At 37.0% G+C, this 20365-nt stretch overlaps 1 protein-coding gene across 1 annotated transcript; it reads left to right on the top strand.

Moving 5' to 3' along the window:
- Nucleotides 1-1041: 1041 nt before the first annotated feature.
- Nucleotides 1042-17217, top strand: pdk3a (pyruvate dehydrogenase kinase, isozyme 3a). Its single transcript, XM_007252292.4, has 11 exons — nucleotides 1042-1449; nucleotides 4111-4252; nucleotides 5171-5242; nucleotides 6775-6959; nucleotides 7765-7854; nucleotides 7949-8026; nucleotides 8296-8372; nucleotides 10746-10847; nucleotides 10954-11061; nucleotides 13048-13161; nucleotides 14579-17217. The coding sequence occupies exons 1-11, from the start codon at nucleotides 1344-1346 to the stop codon at nucleotides 14720-14722; spliced, it is 1218 nt and encodes a 405-aa protein (XP_007252354.1). The 5' UTR covers nucleotides 1042-1343; the 3' UTR covers nucleotides 14723-17217.
- Nucleotides 17218-20365: the final 3148 nt, after the last annotated feature.

The following is a 20365-nucleotide window of genomic DNA, read 5'->3' as shown; positions in this document are numbered from 1 at the left end:
CTAGTGTTCTGCTGCTTGAGTATGACTGTACACTAGCGATGCCTGACTCGTGAACCAATCGGTTCTTTTGAGTGAATCAGTCGAACCATAGACTGTATATAGCTATGAGTCGAACCGATTCACAAAAGAGATATGGAGTCTGTTTTTTTAAATAAATAATATTATAAGACATTTATGGAGTTTTCACAACAAAAATATATAATTGATGTCAAAAGCGAATTGTTCGTGTTTGTTCAATGTACAAGTAACTTATTTGAACAATATTTTTGTATTATGTGAAAGTTTTTCGTTTATGAAGGCATTAGTTAAACTACATATAAGGTTTCTCATTGTTCTCCTTAATAATGCCTTTGACCTTTAAATAACATTATCAAAACTATGTACTACATACATTCAGGGAATATATTGTATATTAAATAAAACTGTAGTAAAATAAATGAATAATTAAAATTAAATAAAATGACAGGGGAGACATTTATAATTATTAACTAGTTCTTATATTTACATTACTTTAGACCTGAGAATACATGAATTGGTTACTGAATATAATGACATGAAATAAACCTTAATTAATCCCACAGCAGGGGAAAGTTACAGTGTTACAGCAGCACAGTAGTGCCAAGAAAAAATATAACAATATAATATAGAATCCATATATACACAAATACAGGAGAACATAACAATATTAAAAATATATTAAAGATATTTTTGTTATGTTTTTTTTTCTATTTAGTTTATCCAGTAGGTTTTTTTTACATAATCTTTATGTGTGCTGAGGACGTTATCTTTCCACTATATTATCATTTAAGTTATTATTATCTTTGTTTATTATTGTATAAACTGTTGAAGTGTTGTTCTATTTAACTCATTGAATCTAATAGTTCCAGTGAATCGGTTTAATGAAGCTGAATCAAACTCCCCATCGCAATTAAGAAAATCAACCTAACCTGGCAGCCAATGAAAGACCGGTAACATACGCGGGCAGCCAATGGCGGTGCAGAGTTGGCGCTTTGCGGCCACCGCCAGCCAATCAGGAGTCTGTTGACTGTGGCGTCGCAGTGTGCGGTTGTGAGGACGGTTGTATGAGATGTGAGGAGCAGAGCGGGCTGGTGTTGTTCGGGGTAATTTTGATGGTCAGTTTGGAGAGACAGTGACGGAAGATGTCTGTTAATATATAGGCGGTCGGGCGGCACGGTTCATTGTAATTATTATTTTATTTATTTGTTAATTTATTTATCCAATGCGCTGCTCCGCCTGGGCCGCTGGTCTCCATTGCTGTCGCCCTTTCAGAAGATCAGTACAGCCGGACAGCTAACCGGGGGGACTCGGCTCATTCCCTCATCATGAGGCTGTCTCTGGTCCTGCTGAAGAACGCCTCTAATCCGAAGATCGAGTACTACTCCCGCTTTTCTCCCTCTCCTCTCTCCATCAAACAGTTCCTGGAATTCGGTAAGTGCTTCTACCTACGATGCTCAAGTTGGCTCCTTCTATTTATCCATTCCACCTTAAATTTCGCTGTGGTCGCGGTCTGTTACTGTCGTTACAGACTGTACAGAGTGTGGCGAACTGCTGCAGCATTTAAGGTGGAACGGAAAATTGGAAAAATATTGTTTGTTGGGTAAAGTTAAACATGTAACTTATACAGCTCTGGAAAAAAATAGAGACCACTTTTCTTTGATTTTTCTATTGATAGGGAGATGTTTGAGTTAAACGAACATTGTTGTTTTATTCTATACACTATAGAGAACTTTTCTCCCATTTTCTAAATAAAACATTGTCATTTAGGCTTTCAGATTTCAAATAATGCAAAGAAAACAAGTTCAAGTTTAAGAAAAGTTAGAAATCAATTTTTGTTGGAATAACCCTGTTTTTTCAATCAGAGTTTTTATGCATCTTGGCATGTTCTCCTCCACCAGTCTTACACACTGCTTTTGGATAACTTTATGCCACTCTTGTTGCAAAAATTCAAGCAGTTTAACTTGGTTCGGTGGCTTGTGATCATCCATCGTTGATTATGTTCCAGACGTTTTCAATTTGGTAAAATCAAAGAAACTCATTATTTTTAAGTGGTCTCTTATTTTGTTCCAGAGCTGTATATGTATATATGTGTATATAAGTATATATACTGGTCAAAAGTTTTAGATCATCCCCATTTTCCCTTTATTTTCGCCATTTAAGTATTTGAGGTGTAGTCAGTGGTACAGAATCTAGTGTACAAAATTTTTGCCAGAGACATTAAAGAGGCACTAAAACCTATACCATCTTTTTTTTCAGTAATAGCTGAGGTGTGTTCCTGAGTCCTGCTTAAAATCGTAGTAAACTGTTAAAAATATTTTATTGCAGTTATTTCTGCTAAATAAAAAAAAATCATATATTGTTAAAAACAAAGTAGGGGTTAGCAAACAATTCAACAGCGGAAATAAATTGAGCTTTGGAAGTGGATAAAGTATTTTTACAGTCTTTGTCTGTAGTAACTTAAAGCAGTGCTGTAACAAATAATGTTGATGCACTCAGTACTGCAGCATTTACCAACACACAGCACATCCACACTTTCCTTGTAATAAATGAAAACACACAGAAGCACAAAGAACTCTGTAACTGTTCAAAGTTTAGGTTTTACCTTCATAGAAATTACTGGAGGAGGTCTGCGTGACCCACATGGCAACATCTTTAGCTTAACATTTGACTAAATCTCAGTTTCAAGAGTGAGGAGAAGTCTCCTCAGAAGTCTCCTCAAAACATAAGAACTATAATTAGAGGTCTGCCTGGTAAAGTACAGTAATAAAGTTGTTGCTAAGAGAAAAAAGTAAGAAAGCAGCTTGTCTGGGCCATACAGCACTGCTACTGGGCAACTTAAAAATAGGGGTGTTTTGAACGTTTAACCATTAGTGTATGTGTTTTAACCCCTACTTAAGTATTCAGCTGAGCTTCTCTGGGTTGAAACAACTTTAGCTTAAGAAGCTGTATTTTAACACATTCATTGTCATTCATCAGAGCCCTCCCTGATTACATCTGTCATGTATTCAGATCTCTTTTTACCTTGATTTGCCCTTGAGGAAACAGTGAGTGGAAGACAGAGATAGTGGATCTGTTTATCATAAGGTAAAACACAACACAGGGCCCCAGATTTACTCCTGTCATAGTTCTTAGGCCGATGCACGTTGTTTTTGTCATGCAATAACCAACCTTGTATCTCCGTTTCTGCTGTTTGACAAAATGTGAAACTGATGATGTTTGATTTTTTTTAAAGTAGAAATCTCTAAAAACAACTGTATATGAAGTCATTTTGGATATATTGTTTTTTTGCATGACAGTAACAATAGACTATAACTATTTTTTTCTTTTATATCTCCTTAGACTAAGAATTACCACTGTAAACCTTTTATTTGTGTAGAACAGCTTCATGCAGTGTGGGTTAAATTGTAGTAATGCATATTTTTAAAATTCAACAAGATTTTGGGTTTTAAAATAAAGATTTGATAAGATTATCTTTTATATTTTGTGGGTAAAAAGTATCACCAAACCCTTATTATGTATTAATGCAAATAGTTTAACTTAGTAAATGTTATAATAGAACAGTGTGACTAATTGGGGTAGAAAAAGGGTAGAATGTACTGTTGTAATTCATATTGATTATTGACATTAAAGGGAGTTCTCTTTTGAAACTGACAGCACTTAGACTAATTGGCTCACACTGATTTCTCACACGCTCTGGATTACATCACACTTCTTAATGAGGTTTCATGATTTCATGGTTCACGTCACTTTGTCAACAGTGATTCATACCTCGGATTACACTTTTTCTAGTGAGAGTAGTTTTACATTAGGTCATTACTGAGTTTCAGGTCCTGCTGTTGCTCTGACTGATGCATAATTAATACGCGTGCTACATGTTGCTCCTCATGTCCATCAGTCTGTTTAATATATACCTGATTAGACTGTAATCGTGTGCTTTTAACCACACATTTGTTTCCCCTGTGGAAATGTTGGCATGGATCCAGATCCACATCCAACATTCATGATGATTCAGCAGGTCGTTTCCTATGGGTAAACAGGACCTCCTTCATTCCTTTTGCTTTGTCTATCTGAGTGTTTTTTTGTTTTTTCCAGGTAGAGACAATGCATGTGAGAAAACTTCATACATGTTCCTGCGAAAGGAGTTGCCTGTACGGCTGGCCAACACCATGCGAGAGGTCAACCTGCTGCCTGACAAGCTGCTGAGTCAGCCCTCCGTCAGACTGGTACAGAAATGGTGAGTGGTTTTGGCACAGAGGCCTCAGAGCTCTGTTTTATGGAGCACGTACACTGAATTGGGATTTAAGTCAGTGGAGGATATCAGAATCACTCGAATAAATCAATGTTTTTTTCCCCTTGTCTACACATGTTTTCACACATACTACTTGTATCATTTAGGTAAAATATATAAAATGTATACTTATATATTTCTATGTGGCCATGATATAACTGTACCAAAAGTAACACTAGTTACCAGTGTGTTTTTTTAAATGGATTTGTATCTTACCCAGAAACTTTGCATATGTAAGTAGTAACCACAGTTTATGCAGATAGGTTTTCAATACTCTTATTGTGTACATGTTGTCGTGTGAAAATTGTATTCCTGAAAGAGTGGGACACTGTTTTGGTGCGGGGGGCAGAATTTTCATATAGTTGCGTCTGTAATATTAAGTATTATACAGTGAGCTCATGTGATTGGAAATTAGGGCCGATCAAGTATTTTTTAAAGGAACAGAATGTAGTGGAAAAGATCAGGACCACTGAGTTATTGATTGATTTATTAATTAACTGGTTTATTTATGTATTGCTACAAATGTACTATAGACTCCGCTGCAGGCCCACATTGGGAATGCCCATGCTGCGTTCACGCTGGCAGCGACAAGTCCCTCATGTCATGAGTGTGTTTGTGGCAGCTGATGTTGTCGCGCTGTTTATCAACACTGATTTATGACTGATTAGCACTGCTGTTTGTAATTAATGTGTGCATCACCAGCACTCCAGATAATTTCTGTGCAAAACTATCCAAAACTAAACACATTTCTTATATAAAAAATGTATTGTACTATATAAAATGTATTGTTATGTAAGTTCTGTTTGAAATTTTACACAATGCTGTTTTTTTAAACCAAATATATTTTGCATTGTTTTTCTTAAGGTACATGCAGAGCTTTGTGGAATTACTCGAGTATGAAAATAGGAGCCCAGATGACCCACATGCCCTGAATGAGTGAGTGCAGTCATTTCATTTTCTGCTTTGTGTCCAAGTTTACTAAGAGGCATTCCTTTATTTCCAGCATTCAGTGCAGTGGCTCAAACTAAAGAAGGAAGGTAGTGAAGCTGACTGCAGTCTAAAAAGAGCAACAGTATATAATGGCTTAGCAAAAATGTAAATATTAAAGGCTAATTGGCTCTAGTCCACAGACACACGTTGTTTATAGATGTAAAAGACATAGTAACAAAATAGAAGAGGCTGTGATTGCTGACAAATTGTGATGGCTAGACAACTGGGTCAGGACCTAGCCGAAGTATATTAAAGGAAGAAGAACTGTCGACCGGGTCACGGACGCCCAGGGGCTCACTGATGCACTTGGGGAGGGAAGTCTAGTCTGTCTGATCCTATCACACAAGAGCTATTGTGGAAAAAGTTAATCCTGGCTATGATGAACACAGTGCACTATAGCCTACTGTTTATTCAATCAGGACTATACTAGCGTGATTTCTTTCAATAAAAATAGTTCACCTTGACTCCATGGTACTTACCCACCAATTTTTAAATCGCTGTGTATAATAATGTCCACTAAAAATGTAAACTTCCTATTACAGTTGTGTGTGTTTACTGTATGGTCCCTACTTGTGAAAGCGTAATGTAAATAAGTGTAGCTACATACACCCCTGCTATAAGTCTGGGTATGTATGCAGGATGGAAACATGGCAGTGAAAAGCTATGAAAATGCTGATGTCCATACCTCTGTAGTGATATTGGGTTTTTTGGTCACACATCTTCAGTCATGAGATGCAGTTTTTCCCAGCATTTTATTTTTTTATTTTTAAAAGTAAAATTACCTATTTTAAAAACTATCTTAAAAAAGACAAATTACTCATAAAATCTACTCAATTACAGTAACATGAGTGAAATGTAAATCGTTACTTTCCACCTTTGCTAAAATGCAGCTGACAAGTAGAACAAGATAGTGATTCACATGCCAACATGGTAGTTTACAAGGGAAATAGATGTTCAATAAATAGACTTTTGTGGTAATAATGATGTCACTCTGCAACACTATACAATATGTTTTAATGCCACAGTTACTGTCATTTATTAAAAAGAAAAGCGTATTATTGCCTATAAACAATCACTGTGGGGTAAAGGATCAATAATCACATATACAGTACCAGTCAAGTTATGAAAAAAAAAATAGATGGAATTTTTTACTAAAGCAAAAAGTTTTAAGTAAACTGTGCTTTATATTTTAGAAGAACTTTGAAAGTATCCTTTATGATGAAATGCCTCAGGAAAGGACGACCAAGATAATTTCAGGATAAGTTCATTAGAGTTACCAGCCTCATAAAGCACCCTGGGTAATGTCCCACCTGAATTAATAAAGTATTTTGGTTTATTCAACACTTGTGTGTCTGAATGACTTCAGTGTTAAATTGTAATGTAGGCACTATATTTATTTATATTCTATATAAATCTTCTACTCAGGATCCCAGTATTTTACTGTTGTACCATTGACCATTTGTTTTTTTGTATTTCAGCTTTTTGGAGGCCCTTATTGAAATCCGAAACAGACACAATGACGTGGTCCCCACCATGGCCCAGGGGTTGATCGAGTATAAGGAGAAGTTTGGATTTGACCCTTTTGTCACCTCTAACATCCAGTACTTCCTGGACCGCTTCTACACCAACCGCATCTCCTTCCGCATGCTCATCAACCAGCATAGTAAGTCACTGTTAATAACAACACACATAAACTACCAGTCAAAAGTTTCAGAACATCCCCATTTGTACAATAATTGTCCAGTATGACCCAGACAAGTTGCTTTTTATTTTTTTCTTATCTCACCAATGACTATTACTGCACTCTACCTGTCAGTCCTTCTCTTTACTGCTGAAAAAGAGACTTAGTCCAGTGTTAAGCTGAGCTAAAGGTGCTGTTGCCATGTGGGTCAGCCAGACTTCCTTTTCCTGTACCAGTTTTCTCCAGTTTCCAAGAGTCTTTTGAAGGTGTAGGAGACCAAACTCACCACTCTCTGGCTTTATCTGTAATTTCTCTAAAGAACTTTTAATAATTACAGAGTTATGTGTTCCTGTGTCTTTCATCATTATAATAAAAAAAAAAATGTGTGTGTAAATGCTGCAGTAAAGAGTGCAGTATCTTCTCCAGCACTGCTTCACTACAGACAACACTTTTGGAAATTGGAGAACTGCTACTAACTGTTAACCAATAAATTGTTTGCTACAAATCACTCCCGCTATTCTTTTAAACAATATATGTTTTTTCTAGTTTTTTTTATGATATACTTATTTTTACAATACTAAAATTACTTTTTTCAGTTTAAGATCATTTGTTTACTTTAAAGACCCTGGCAAATTACCTTAATTTGTAGTACCATTTCTGTTCATTGACTTTACCAGAAAAGCATAAAGGGAATAATGTTAGTGTTTTAAAACTTTTAGTAGTGTTAGTAAAAAAAAAATTCCCTGGTCTGTTGTAACTTTCAATTTGCTCATTTCTCCCATTATAGCACTCCTCTTTGGCAACGATACAAATCCAGCACATCCCAAACACATCGGCAGCATTGATCCTGCATGCAGTGTGGCTGATGTAGTGACTGGTAACATGAATCCTTTGTTTTTCACTTTGTACTTTCACTCTCTCCTGTGATTTATGACCTCGTTTTACAAAGCAAATCTTACTCTTGCTTTCAGATGCGTTTGAGACAGCCAAGATGCTGTGTGAGCAATACTACCCTGCTGCCCCGGGGCTGAAGATCGAGGAGTTCAATGGTACATGCTGATCCATTTTTGGATTTCACAATAGTACATGTTGCAATTGTTATGCAGAGTCATGTTGCTCAAAAACTAAAAAAAAAAAAAAAAGTAGATACAGTCAATCTAATTCAGATTTAAATGTTACTGGATAAGGATCTGAGAAAAGTAGCACAGTGAGTATGTGAATTTTCAACTTAAGCTATAAAAAAATAATGTTTAGGATATGAAAGAACAATATTAAAATATTTGTAAATATTAATGTGTTATAAACTTTGTTTTTGTAGCTAAAGCACCTAAGAAGCCCATCCAGGCTGTGTATGTGCCCTCTCACCTCTTCCACATGCTGTTTGAACTGTTCAAGGTAAGCTTTTCAAACTTGTCCAGATGCTGTTTATGGCATCAATTTCAGAACAGATCCGACGCCAAATACAATAAATCAGTCTGACCTGCTTTATTACCCATTATCACATGTTTGCTGTTCTGCAGATCATGTGTGTCTTTATATAAACTGTCTTTCCTTGCGGGTTATTCCTTGATAATAAATGTAGTAAGTTATTAATTAACCTCCATTGAGTGAATCAAATCAAAACCATCTGGCTATTCAGAAAAGATGGTCTTATCAGTGACTGAGATTAAAAATGTAATAGCTGTTTGTAAAAACCATGAATGTTGGGTCAGCCAGGTTAGTGTAGTCGTAGATATGTATGTTTGTTTGGGATGAGTGAGATAACTAAATACTCTTGTCATAGTAAGTGTTTTTAAGAATGTGATCTGTATTGGTAATTACAGATTACGTGATGGCATGATTTCATTACTGATGAGAAAAATAAATTGGAAAAATAAAGTATTGACAATTTGCGATGTTGATCCAAATCAGGTAACTTAAGAAAAATGAGTGGCCATCATTACTTTAAGAAATAAGGGTCAGTCAGTCCGGAAAATTGCAAAAACTTTAAATGTGTCCCCAAGTGGAGTTGCAAAAATCATCAAGCGCTACAACGAAACTGGCACACATGAGGCCCGACCCAGAAAAGGAAGACCAAGAGTCACCTCTGCTTCCCAGGACAAGTTCATCCGAGTCACCAGCCTCAGAAATCGCAAGTTACCAGCAGCTCAGATCAGAGACCAGTTGAATGCCACACAGAGTTCTAGCAGCAGACCCATCTCTAGAACAGCTGTTAAGAGGAGACTGCACAAATTAGGCCTTCATGATCAAATAGCTGCTAGGAAACCACTGCTAAGGAGAGGCAACAAGCAGAAGAGACTTGTTTGGGCCAAGAAACACAAGGAATGGACATTAAACCAGTGGAAATCTGTGCTTTGGTCTGATGGGTCCAAATTTGAGATCTTTGGTTCCAACGGCCGTGTCTTTGTGAGACGCAGAAATGGTGAACGGATGGATTCCACATGCCCGGTTCCCACTGTGAAGCATGGGGGAGGAGGAGCTGTGATGGTGTGGGTGGGGGTGTTTTGCTGGTGACACTGTTGGGGATTTATTCAAAATTGAAGGGATACTGAACCAGCATGGCTACCACAGCATCCTGCAGCGACATGCCATCCCATCTGGTTTGCGTTTAGTTGGTCGATCACTTATTTTTTAACAGGACAATGACCCCAAACACTCCTCCAGGCTGTGTAAGGCCTATTTCACCAAGAGGAAAAGTGATGTGCAGATGAGTGCTGCAGCAGCAATTAAACTTAGGTGTTGCTGTACACTCTACTTACACACCGCACATTCACACTTTCATCATTACTAAAAACACACAGAAACACTGATAACTCTTAAAAGTAAAACTCTTCTTTAGAGAATTTACAGCTGAAGCCAGAGAGTAGCGAAAATATTGGTGTTCTAAACCTTTTGACTGGTAGTGTATATGAAAAATTGCTGTTTAAATACTGCCATCTTGAGCACTGTTTATGAGCTTTCAAACTGCCAGGAGTTGGGCACTACATGTCAGGATCTATCAGAAAGTTCAAAAGCAGTAGTTTAGAAAAACTGTAAAGAACTGGTTGAGACTAGCTGTGGCACATCATTACACGACACCATTTAAAGTCTTGTATCTTGTACATCAATCTTGTATCATTGCGATATAAAGCTACAGTGGATCTTCTATTCGGTTTTGATGCTTGTGTGCGATTGTGGGTGTTTTTCAATGAAGGACAGATTTTTGGATATGAAACGGCTTAATCTTCATGGTGTGGTGCACTTTTTTTTGGAAATTCTGGAACAATGAATAATCTGTGTATGTATTTACTAGTCTTAAACTGCTCTTGTACTACTGTCCCATTCTTACTTTTATCACATGACTTCATCACATGCTTTCAATACACGGTTGTATTGTGTCCAGCGTTTGTTTGCTGATATCAGCGCATTGCCAGTACAGGATGACGTCATCTCTATTGTCCTTAAATCTTTAGCAACTGTGTGTTTTATTGAAACGAATTTTAGGTGGTGAAGCTCTGTAAGCTGTTGTCATTCTACCAGGATGTCATGCGCTGCTGAGATTTGCAAATCTCAAAGCATAAATGTTCCATTTTAATAATCTGTAGTGCCGAATCAAATACAGTCATAAACCATGTCTCCATTTAGACATGTTGTCAATGTTTTGTTAATATTAAATGAAAAAAGGAAAGGAAAAATATACATTTAATAATTTATCATAATTGAGTCTTATTGCACACCCTAAATACTCTAACATGCATAATTCCCTTCCCTTTGTCTCTGTGTGTTTAGAATGCAATGCGAGCTACAGTGGAGCACCATGAAGAAGATGAGACAGACCTTCCAATTATTAAAGCTAAAGTAACTTTAGGGAAGGAGGACCTGTCTATAAAGGTCAGTTACACTCTAAACATGTCCGCTCTCTAACCCACAACGATTTAGTTTATTTATTTAAAGATGTGAACAACAAACCACACTAAATCCTCTGCCTTTTCTCTAGATCAGTGACAAGGGTGGGGGTGTGGCTCTAAGGAAGATTGATAGGCTCTTCAACTATACCTATTCCACTGCACCAACACCCAGCCTGGAGTCCAAACGAGTACCACTGGTAAAGAAAAACATAGCGGCTTTAAAAAAAAAACAGATTTTGTGGATTTATCTACAGTTCTACAATATGATCATACATAGACTGCATGCTGTGTGGCATTGGCTTGGATAAAGGCTGAGTCAGCTTGGCTGGAAACTAGCTACTACTAAACTCCTGCTGGCTCTTACAGTATGCTCGTGGCACTAAGTTCCCAGCCAGTGGACTTGCCCACAAGGGGGTATGTCATCACTGTCCACTAGGGGTGTCACGATTTCAATATTTCATTGAAATCGATCAAAATTATGTCATGGTCTCGAGCATCGAAGTCAAAAAGATGATCGACGATCCCTCCCTCTAAGCTACGCAAGCGCGCGAGTGCTACGCAAATGGCGCAGCACACTGTAGCCGTGGACATTGTGACTGCTAAAAGAGCAGCCCTTTCTCCGGAGAATGTGGACATTCTCATCTTCTTAAAGAAAAACTTGAAAATATAAAAATAACAGTTGTTTTGTCTAGCCTCAAATATGTTAATAGTTTTAGTACCTTCAGAAGCATCTTTCTCTCAGATAAAGTTAATAATATATCTTTGTTGAAGAAAAAAACTTGTCATTCTCAGGAACCGAGTATTATTTTTCATATTTAACTGTTATAGTAGGATAGAGTTCAGTTTGTTAAGGCTCTAATTGTTCTATTATTTTGTACATGACTGTTCCTGTATTTTTTTTTATTATTTATTTTGTTATTATTGCTGTTTTAATAGTGCACACTACTGCTACCAAAAAAATCCACTAGATGGCATTACATATAAATCTTAATTACATTATTTAAATTTGACCATTAGTGCCTAATGTGGTGTATTACAGATCACTTGTATCACTTTGCATCACTTATATCAAGCCCACCTTTTGAAATAAGATATTGTAAATTTGATTAATCAAACCAATGAATGACAATAGACTAATCTAAAACCGGCATAGGCCTCTCTGCTGTAAAAAAAAAAGAAAATCGAGAATCGAATCGAATCGTGACCCTAAAATCGAATCGAGGATTTAGAGAATCGGGACACCCCTACTGTCCATTAGGAGTCAGGGAAAATTTTATTTCTTATGGACGATTCTGAATAAATGCACAAGTGCCAAAAATCGATTTAGACCTGTCTGCATGTAGGCGCATATTTTGACCTCCTAGTACACAATTTCATGCCCGCTTGCACCATCATGCTGTTTATTGATGCTAGTTTATCTCCGGTTAACACGCTCATCCAGCAAGCGACCAATCGAGCTATTCCCTACTTTCGTCCTCTTCTTTTTCCTTCAAACTCTCAACCCACAATCTTTCTCTCTTTCTCTCGCTCTTTCTGTCTTAGACACACACACACACACACAGCTGAGGTAGGTTAGGATAAGCAGCTACACTTTCTTTTAGTTTATTTCCTCCATTACATCTCCCAGTTAAACTCAGTAACTCAGCACATTATAATATTCTCGTTAAAAAAAAACACAGATCAGCCACAACATTAAATCGAGCTCCATGTATACAATACACTGATCAGCCAAAATATTATAATCATCTTCTTGTTTTAATATTACCCTAACAGCATTAATCCTAGATTTGTATTAATCATCTGATTAATTGAAATAACTAAGCTTTATTTTCAAGTAAATAGAAATAGTGTCAAAGAGCATAGTAAATAGCAGGATTCATTGTGGATCATTACTGATACTTTACTTTAAATGTACTAAGTATTCTTACAACGAAAAAAATAAAACCTGTATAGAAGAAAAAGATCCATCGTTTTATCGTCCCAGACCTCTGAATAGTAATCAAATCGAATCGTAAGGTGCCTCGAGATTCCCACCCTATTATTTTCCACTAAGGTGGCTCAGCACCTCTTTAGGCTGATGCCACAGCTGTTATTGTTCAGTGTAATTTAAACACTATTGTCTTTGTTGAGATGTTGTTCTTGCTCTTCTTCTTCCTTTTTGTTTGTTGTATGGATTTTCTCAGGCTGGATTTGGCCATGGCCTGCCGATCTCCAGACTGTACGCTCGCTACTTTCAGGGAGACCTGAAGCTGTACTCAATGGAAGGAGTGGGGACAGATGCTGTCATCTATCTGAAGGTGAGTTTGACCTTTAGGGAAGCGATATGTTCTATTATTACTATAATTTCATCACAGTGTACTTTGAGTCTGTTATTTGTTTTGTATGTGTAGTAGAACACAAAGTAACATGTTCTATAAAAAATGGACAGACGGATTTAGACTCGTTATAGTTGGACCAGTTTACCAGTAGCTTGATCATAATGTATGTATGTATGTATGTATGTATGTGTTTTATTATGTTTTACAATTTATTGCTGATATTGTACTAAAAGTGACATTTATAAGAAACATGGCTGTAGCTTTACACAGTTTAAACACCACTTGATGGTTACACATTTTCCTATGTTTAAAAATTTAGAAATTATTCATTCATCTTTTATTTCTTTCATTGATTCAGTATTATATCTGTCTCAGAGGGCACCATATGAGCTTAAAACCCAAATTGTGGATATTAGGAGAAAAGCTTATTGGACTATTGGCTATCTGTCAAGCTGTTTATTGAATATGGATTCCACCAATGGCTTTACCAATTGAGAGCAAGGTCACTGTGCTCAATGCCAAACATCAGCTCGAGGGGTATAGACCAGTAAATTCTTTACTGGTCAGCTAATTCTGACATGACTCTGGACGTAACCTAGTATATTGTATACTGAACTGTATACTGGTCAGTGACTGAATAGATTCTGTCAGAAATCCACTGAGCAAGTTCATCATGCTCAGTACTAAACATCAGCTAGCATTTGGCTGCAGCATAGTGGAACTGTGTTTTCTGAAATGATAGAACTTGATCCAGGAGTACTTTCGCATTTGGACTTCTTAGTAGGCTTGTACGTTTTCATGTTCTAAGGTACATTTGATCTCATTTTTCACCAGTTTCAGTTAAGTTGTCACCAGCTTGTCACTGAGGTTGATTTTGCTGCTGAGTCACAGAGATCCATGATTATGTTAAGAGTGTTTTCTGCCAATCAGTCTACTACATTTTACCCAACCACTCTGCTCCATCGGGCCTAGCTTTGCACTTCAGAGACCATATTAAAAATGTGAATAATGAGTGTTCATGGCCGTTCGCTCTCTTGCACTGTTTATTGCGTGTCCGATTAGCTAGTAATATAAATATAATTTAAATTTGCCAATCTCACACTGACTCTTTAATTAAAAACTTTTAAATATATATATAAAACATAAAATCAGTGAACTGACTTAGTCCCATTTATTGGCCCTTTCACGAAGTAAACACAATAGGCAATATTGTATGATTAGTTGATAACATTATCATGACAGGTATTGCAGACATTGTCATGGTACATATCCAAGTTTATTATCAGGCGGTCTTGCTGGAAGAGTATTTGTTTGACCTTCCCTGTACAGCACTTGGAGCTGTTTTAAACAATTTCCCTTCTCTGTCTCTTTCTTCCTCTCTCTCTTTATAATGCAGGCTCTCTCCAGTGAGTCGTTTGAGCGATTGCCAGTCTTTAATAAGTCTGCTTGGCGGCACTATCAGGGAGGCCCTGGGGCGGATGACTGGAGCAATCCCAGCAAAGAGCCGCGGGATACTTCAAAGTACAAGGCGAAAAGATAAGCGTCCCTCCTTCCATCGCTGCCTGGCTCCCCAAACACTGCACTTTCGCCGGTCTCCACTTCCCTCTTTAGTCTAGATTCTGTTTCAGTGGCAGCACCACATCAATATTAAGAGTTCTGTGCTTTTCAAAAATCCTGCGGTACAGACGAGTAGAGTAGAGTAGAGCCTTTGGGGGGGAGTAGAATGCAGTTTCTTAAATCTCTGCTCTGTCCTCCTCTGTTCAGCATGAAGCATTGGTTACAGTGCCCCATTGTGGTGTGTCCTGAAATGGCAGAAATCTTTTGGCTACATACATACCAATGAACTCCGAACATATGGAAATGTTTGTAAAATCCAGAGTCCACACATTATCCTGAGCTGCCCTTTCACACATGCAGGGTACTGGGGATTTTGTCACTACAGGCAGTGTTCTCAGTTGTTTAGAAAAGAGATCAATCTGAATAGAATTCCCTGGAAAATTCCAAGCTCTACTTGCACATGGGTTCACTCGGACATTACCCTGACTTTGTACTAGGGGTCTGGCAGGATAAAGTTTGGGTAATGTCTGGTTACATCCAGAAAAGTCTGGAAAAGGTTTACCAGGGTTACCATGCATGTGTTAAAGGGGCTTTAGTGAACTATGTTGTCGGAAATTAGTTTAAAATGTATTCCAGAATATTCCTTTAACCAACACTGTCATCATTCCATAAAACCATGAGATATCATGGTTGAAATACAAAGGACGTAATATATTTAATTTTTAAGGTAGACTAAGTACCTTTGGGAAGCACCTAAATGTTATATAGAGGAATTATTATCTTAGAGGATTTATAAAATGTTATGCATTTATTTGCATATAAACTATTCACTTTATAACCACTTGGTTGTCGTCTCGAGGGATGTGCAAGTAAGTAGAGTTGTGACTGCCGTTTTAGAAAAGTGTTCTATTTGTCTATGCCTAAGGGACCGTAGGGGCATTAGAAGCGCTCATAGCAGCCTGAGCTTCCTGTCACTGTAACAGCAGTTTACAGTCAATGAGACTATGATAAAAAAGAAGAAGAAGAAAAGAACCAGCAGAACAAAGATTAATGCAATGACAGCCTTTCATTTAATTAGCTTTACAGGTTACACCTCAACCTATTTTTCCAATTTGTGACAAATAGCCTTCATCCATCGAAAAGCCTGTTATACTCCGCAATGTTTACACATCCTTGTGGCCAGCATGAAGGGAAACTCCACCTTTTTGTTGTCTTATGCATCAGCAGTCTGTGAAGTTGGATGCTTTAGTCTTTCTTTTCCAGTATCTTCATCCACTACCAGCATGCCAATATGAACAATGCAGCTCTGAAAGAAGAAGGAGGCCTTCTGAAATGTCTGTTTTTATCTAGTTTAGTGGTGGCTTCATAAACGGTATCTGTTTTTTTTTTCTCCTTAATGTTTATGCCTCAATTTCCTGAAACTGCATTGTATGTTCATATTAAGATTTGTGTTTTGTATCCTGTGCTTTGAGGCGGTGTGCACATTTTAGGACCTTTTAGGACATTTTTTTTAATATTGGGACCTTTGGGCTTTTCTCCAGGTGTACTGTGTTTTTATTATATCTTATTTAAATGAAAGTTAAAGTTGATAAATGAAAGCCACCACATTAACATTATGCACATATGATTGTGGTAGCTGTCCTAGATGTCCTAGTATTTTTAAAGTCTCTATAAATTATTATTATTTAAGCTCATTTCATTATATACATTTTATATGGGACATTTTTCTTGAGGATGGATTTTCCAGCCAAGGATTTAAAAAATGATTCTTTAGTGCTGAAGTTACAAGGTGAGGGCACTAGATAGCAAACTGTTTTCCAGAAATACCTAAACTGTTTTCCATAGATTCGCCTTTACACATTTTTCTTAACCCACTAAATCACCTTCAGGTCTTCATTATGGTTTTTATAGACTTGTAATTGTGGGTTAGGATGCATTTTGCCTTGCCCTTACCTTTTTTTTCGTGCAGCTAAATGCTGGAGGAGCAATTTTAGACTATTCATTATCAGACTGAAGTGACTATATGTGAAACCTTTTTTTTTAAAGCTGTGTGGATTGTCAATTCTTATCTTTTCAAATCAGATTTAAGTCACTTTTTGTGGTTCTAGATTTGATGTGTATCCGATTTGTGGGCATGGGCACGAGTATGATTGGTCAGATTGGATTTCATGCATCCTTTTGCCTGTAGGAGAGAAAGATAGCAGATTCTGAGCAAAATAAATCTGGATTGATTACTGAGGCTAGTAATGTAAACACAGCATTAGGTGCAGAATTCTAATCTGACTTCTCTAAACTCTGTTCATGTTTATAGGTTACATAAGTCATACTGTGCCCAGAATCTTACAATCAATAAAAGTGGTTTAATTGGGTTGAGAGTGTGACAGGTATGTATTTATGGGAAATGAGTTTGATGACTTGACTTTTAATGTATTTTAGCAATGTTAGCCTTGTAGCTAATAAAAAAATTCTGAATTTGGATATTGAGCATGTCTTGACTGATCAGCAAAGTCTGGGGTAAGAGAGAGACAATGTAGATTAGGTTTGTTGCTGTTCAGTCTATTCCTTAACATGTAGTCTTGGATTCTGCAGCACTTTGAATTATGATTTTTCCACTGAAATGTTTATAATGTTCATGAATAGGTTTTAATCTCTCCTCCAGTTCCATCTTCCACCTTAACATCATCTAATCAACATATTCAGTGGCAGTACCAGTGTGGTGTGGATCATTCTCTGATCTTAATAACCAGATCACTGTGTCATATTTTCATAACATCTGGTTAATAATATGGTATACACTAGGGGTGGGAATCGTTTACTATCTCACGATTCGATTCGATTCCGATTTTGGGGGCCACGATTCGATTCAAAATCGATTTTTGATTCAAAACGATTTGAATTATAAAAATTTCTGCTTCTGGCTTATGAATCTTATTGAAAAAAAACCCTCCATAATATACACTGGTCCTGGAGCAGGTAATGTGTTACAAAAACAATAAAATGTGCAGGAATGTGGGTCCTCAGTGACAGAGGAATCACTGGGATATCACAATGACGTTAATGAACAATAAATAAATAATAAATAACACTGCTTTATTACCAGGCTACTAGCGGTGGTGTGTAGGTGACGCTGCTGGGCTGATGTGATGATAGCAGTGGAGCGCTAAAGTTCAGGAGCAGCTGCTGATTAACTAGTTAATTTAAGGTCGTTGTATTTCTTCAGAAAGGGGGCAGGAGGTGGAGAAATTAATTCATATTGTCCATTCCTTAATTCCTCTGTGATGAGGAGCTGAAATTAGCTCTGATTAGCTTATTGTATTTTTCCGTTCCGCCTTAAATGCTGCAGCCCGCTGCCACCTGTAGCGTTATTTAAGGTGGAACTGGAAAGTTAGCTAGTTAGCTAGCTAACAGTTACTGAAACTAACTACTAGCGATCTTTTTTATGCTTGTTATGAAGCATTCTGCCATAAAACATTGAAACTACACGTTAATCTAATGTAATATAGTGCTTGTTCTGCCATCTTACCGGTGATTCTCAAACACCTACGCTCTGTGTGTGTCTGGAAGATCTCCGTTTGAAAGGACAAGCGCTATCCCCAGGGTTGCCAGGTCCAACAAAAATACCCAGCCCAAAATCAGTCTAAAACCCGCCCCTCAGAATCGATTTTGGGACATTTTAAATCGATTCTGAATCGTAGTAAATGAGAATCAAGATTCTTATGTGAATCGATTTTTTGGCACACCTCTAGTATACACTGCTGTTTGAATACTGGCATTTCTCATCTTCACATATTTTCCAACCCTGTTCAACATATTCTGGTAACTCCTTAATCCACTCCATCACTTCCAGGGTTCATAAATTGTTTAACCAATAAATTTACATGATTTTTCAGGACTTTTCCTAGGCAAATTTTCATGACCGTAGGATCTTTAAAACATCAGTGCAGAGTTTGAAATTAAAACCAAAAATCAACTAAAACTATAATGACAGTCTTTAAGCAATGTTGACACAGTCTTCAAATAATAAAATACGTGTCAGATCCAGAGAGCTCCATTGTGTAGGGCTATATCATATTTCAGTCAATAAATGGAACATGTTTGTAGATCTCAAATGATCTTACAAAATCTTTCTGGGTATTTTTATTTTTCCAAAAACTATCCAAGCCTAGACATTGCTATTTTTTAAATTCCATGACTTTTCCTTTTTTTTTTATGATCGTACGAACCCTGACTTGATTGCATTTGTGTTTCTGTTTGTTGTTCATCAAAAAGAGAAAACACAACTCTGGAACATCTGTTTAACACCAGTGTGTGTGTGTGTATATATATCTAATTGTTCTTTACTGCCATTGTTTCTGAATGCAGGTTATACAGTGTAGAATAAGCCAGCATGGACATAGAAAACTGTGTATGTACCATAAACATAACCCATGACATAGATTATACTGCTGTGGGTGGGGTTCCAGACACACCCCCAACCCCCCTTTGTGTGTGTGTGTGTTTTTTTTTTTTTTACTGGAGTTATCACCAATATTAGTACTGTTTTAGTCAGCACTAGACCTGAGCTGTGTCTGAAAAGTCTCCTTACACCAATACTGCTGTGCTCTTTGTATTATTACTGCTGAATGGAATTCATCTTGCATTTTTTCAACCTAATCTTTTTATGACCGTTTCCAAGACAGACTAATAAAATAATCAGACATCTCATTTACCCAAAATGCACTTTAACACCTACCTAAAAGCTTCAGAAATGTGTTACCTGTTATCTGCAGTGACTGAATGCTGAAAGATGCAGATAAGCAATTAGGTTGAAAAACAGTGGAATATTCCCTTAATTGCTTGTCATGACAGATTTCCCCGGGATTCCTCTGTATTTATTTTCTGCTCATTTTTGTGTACTGTCCATGAAGAAAGTCTGGTTTGTTGACTTTTAGTATTTGCACAGACACATCGTCTTGGCCTGATGTTTTTGAAGTCACTCCTCATATATTAGCATACATACACAATGTATACACTCCAGTCATGTATTGCAATGAGGGTATTCATCTGTTTACCACATCTACCTAAATAAACCACAATCTCTACCATATTACCAAGTAATGAGTATTTTTCCCCTGTTCATAATCGTAATGCAGTAAGCTCTGTGCAGTTCCTACTTCTCTACCTCATTGAAGAATAAGTCCAACAATTTAAGTAACATTTATGTGTAATTTTACCCCAAAAATAACGGTTCATAATCATGTAATAGTGTAATAATGTTGGTTAGTTCTGTATCTTGTCCAGAAATGAGGGTGTAAAGTGTTTCCTTTAGTGGGGTGGTGCCTTTCTGCTCTTTAGCTCTTCAGCTCAATGTAGCTGGATAATAAAGAAGCAGAACATAAACTTAAATACAATGAAAAAAAAGTGTCAAAATTTAAAAAAGAACTGTTTGGCCGTTGAGCACGAACAAATAGGTAAGATAGTTGAGCAGCTTGCAAAATTAATTCCTTGGAAATGCATGAATTCCAGCTGTTGCTGAAAATATCTAATTACTGTCGATATTAAAATGCAAATAACCAAAAACAAATTACATAAACATTGCTCAAAAAAACTTTACTATTCATGCTCTATGGTTGACTTATTGTGACAA

Source organism: Astyanax mexicanus, chromosome 1 (genome assembly GCF_023375975.1).
Source record: "Astyanax mexicanus isolate ESR-SI-001 chromosome 1, AstMex3_surface, whole genome shotgun sequence".
In the NCBI taxonomy this organism is placed as follows: domain Eukaryota; kingdom Metazoa; phylum Chordata; class Actinopteri; order Characiformes; family Acestrorhamphidae; genus Astyanax; species Astyanax mexicanus.
This window is presented reverse-complemented; position numbering and strand designations above follow the sequence as displayed.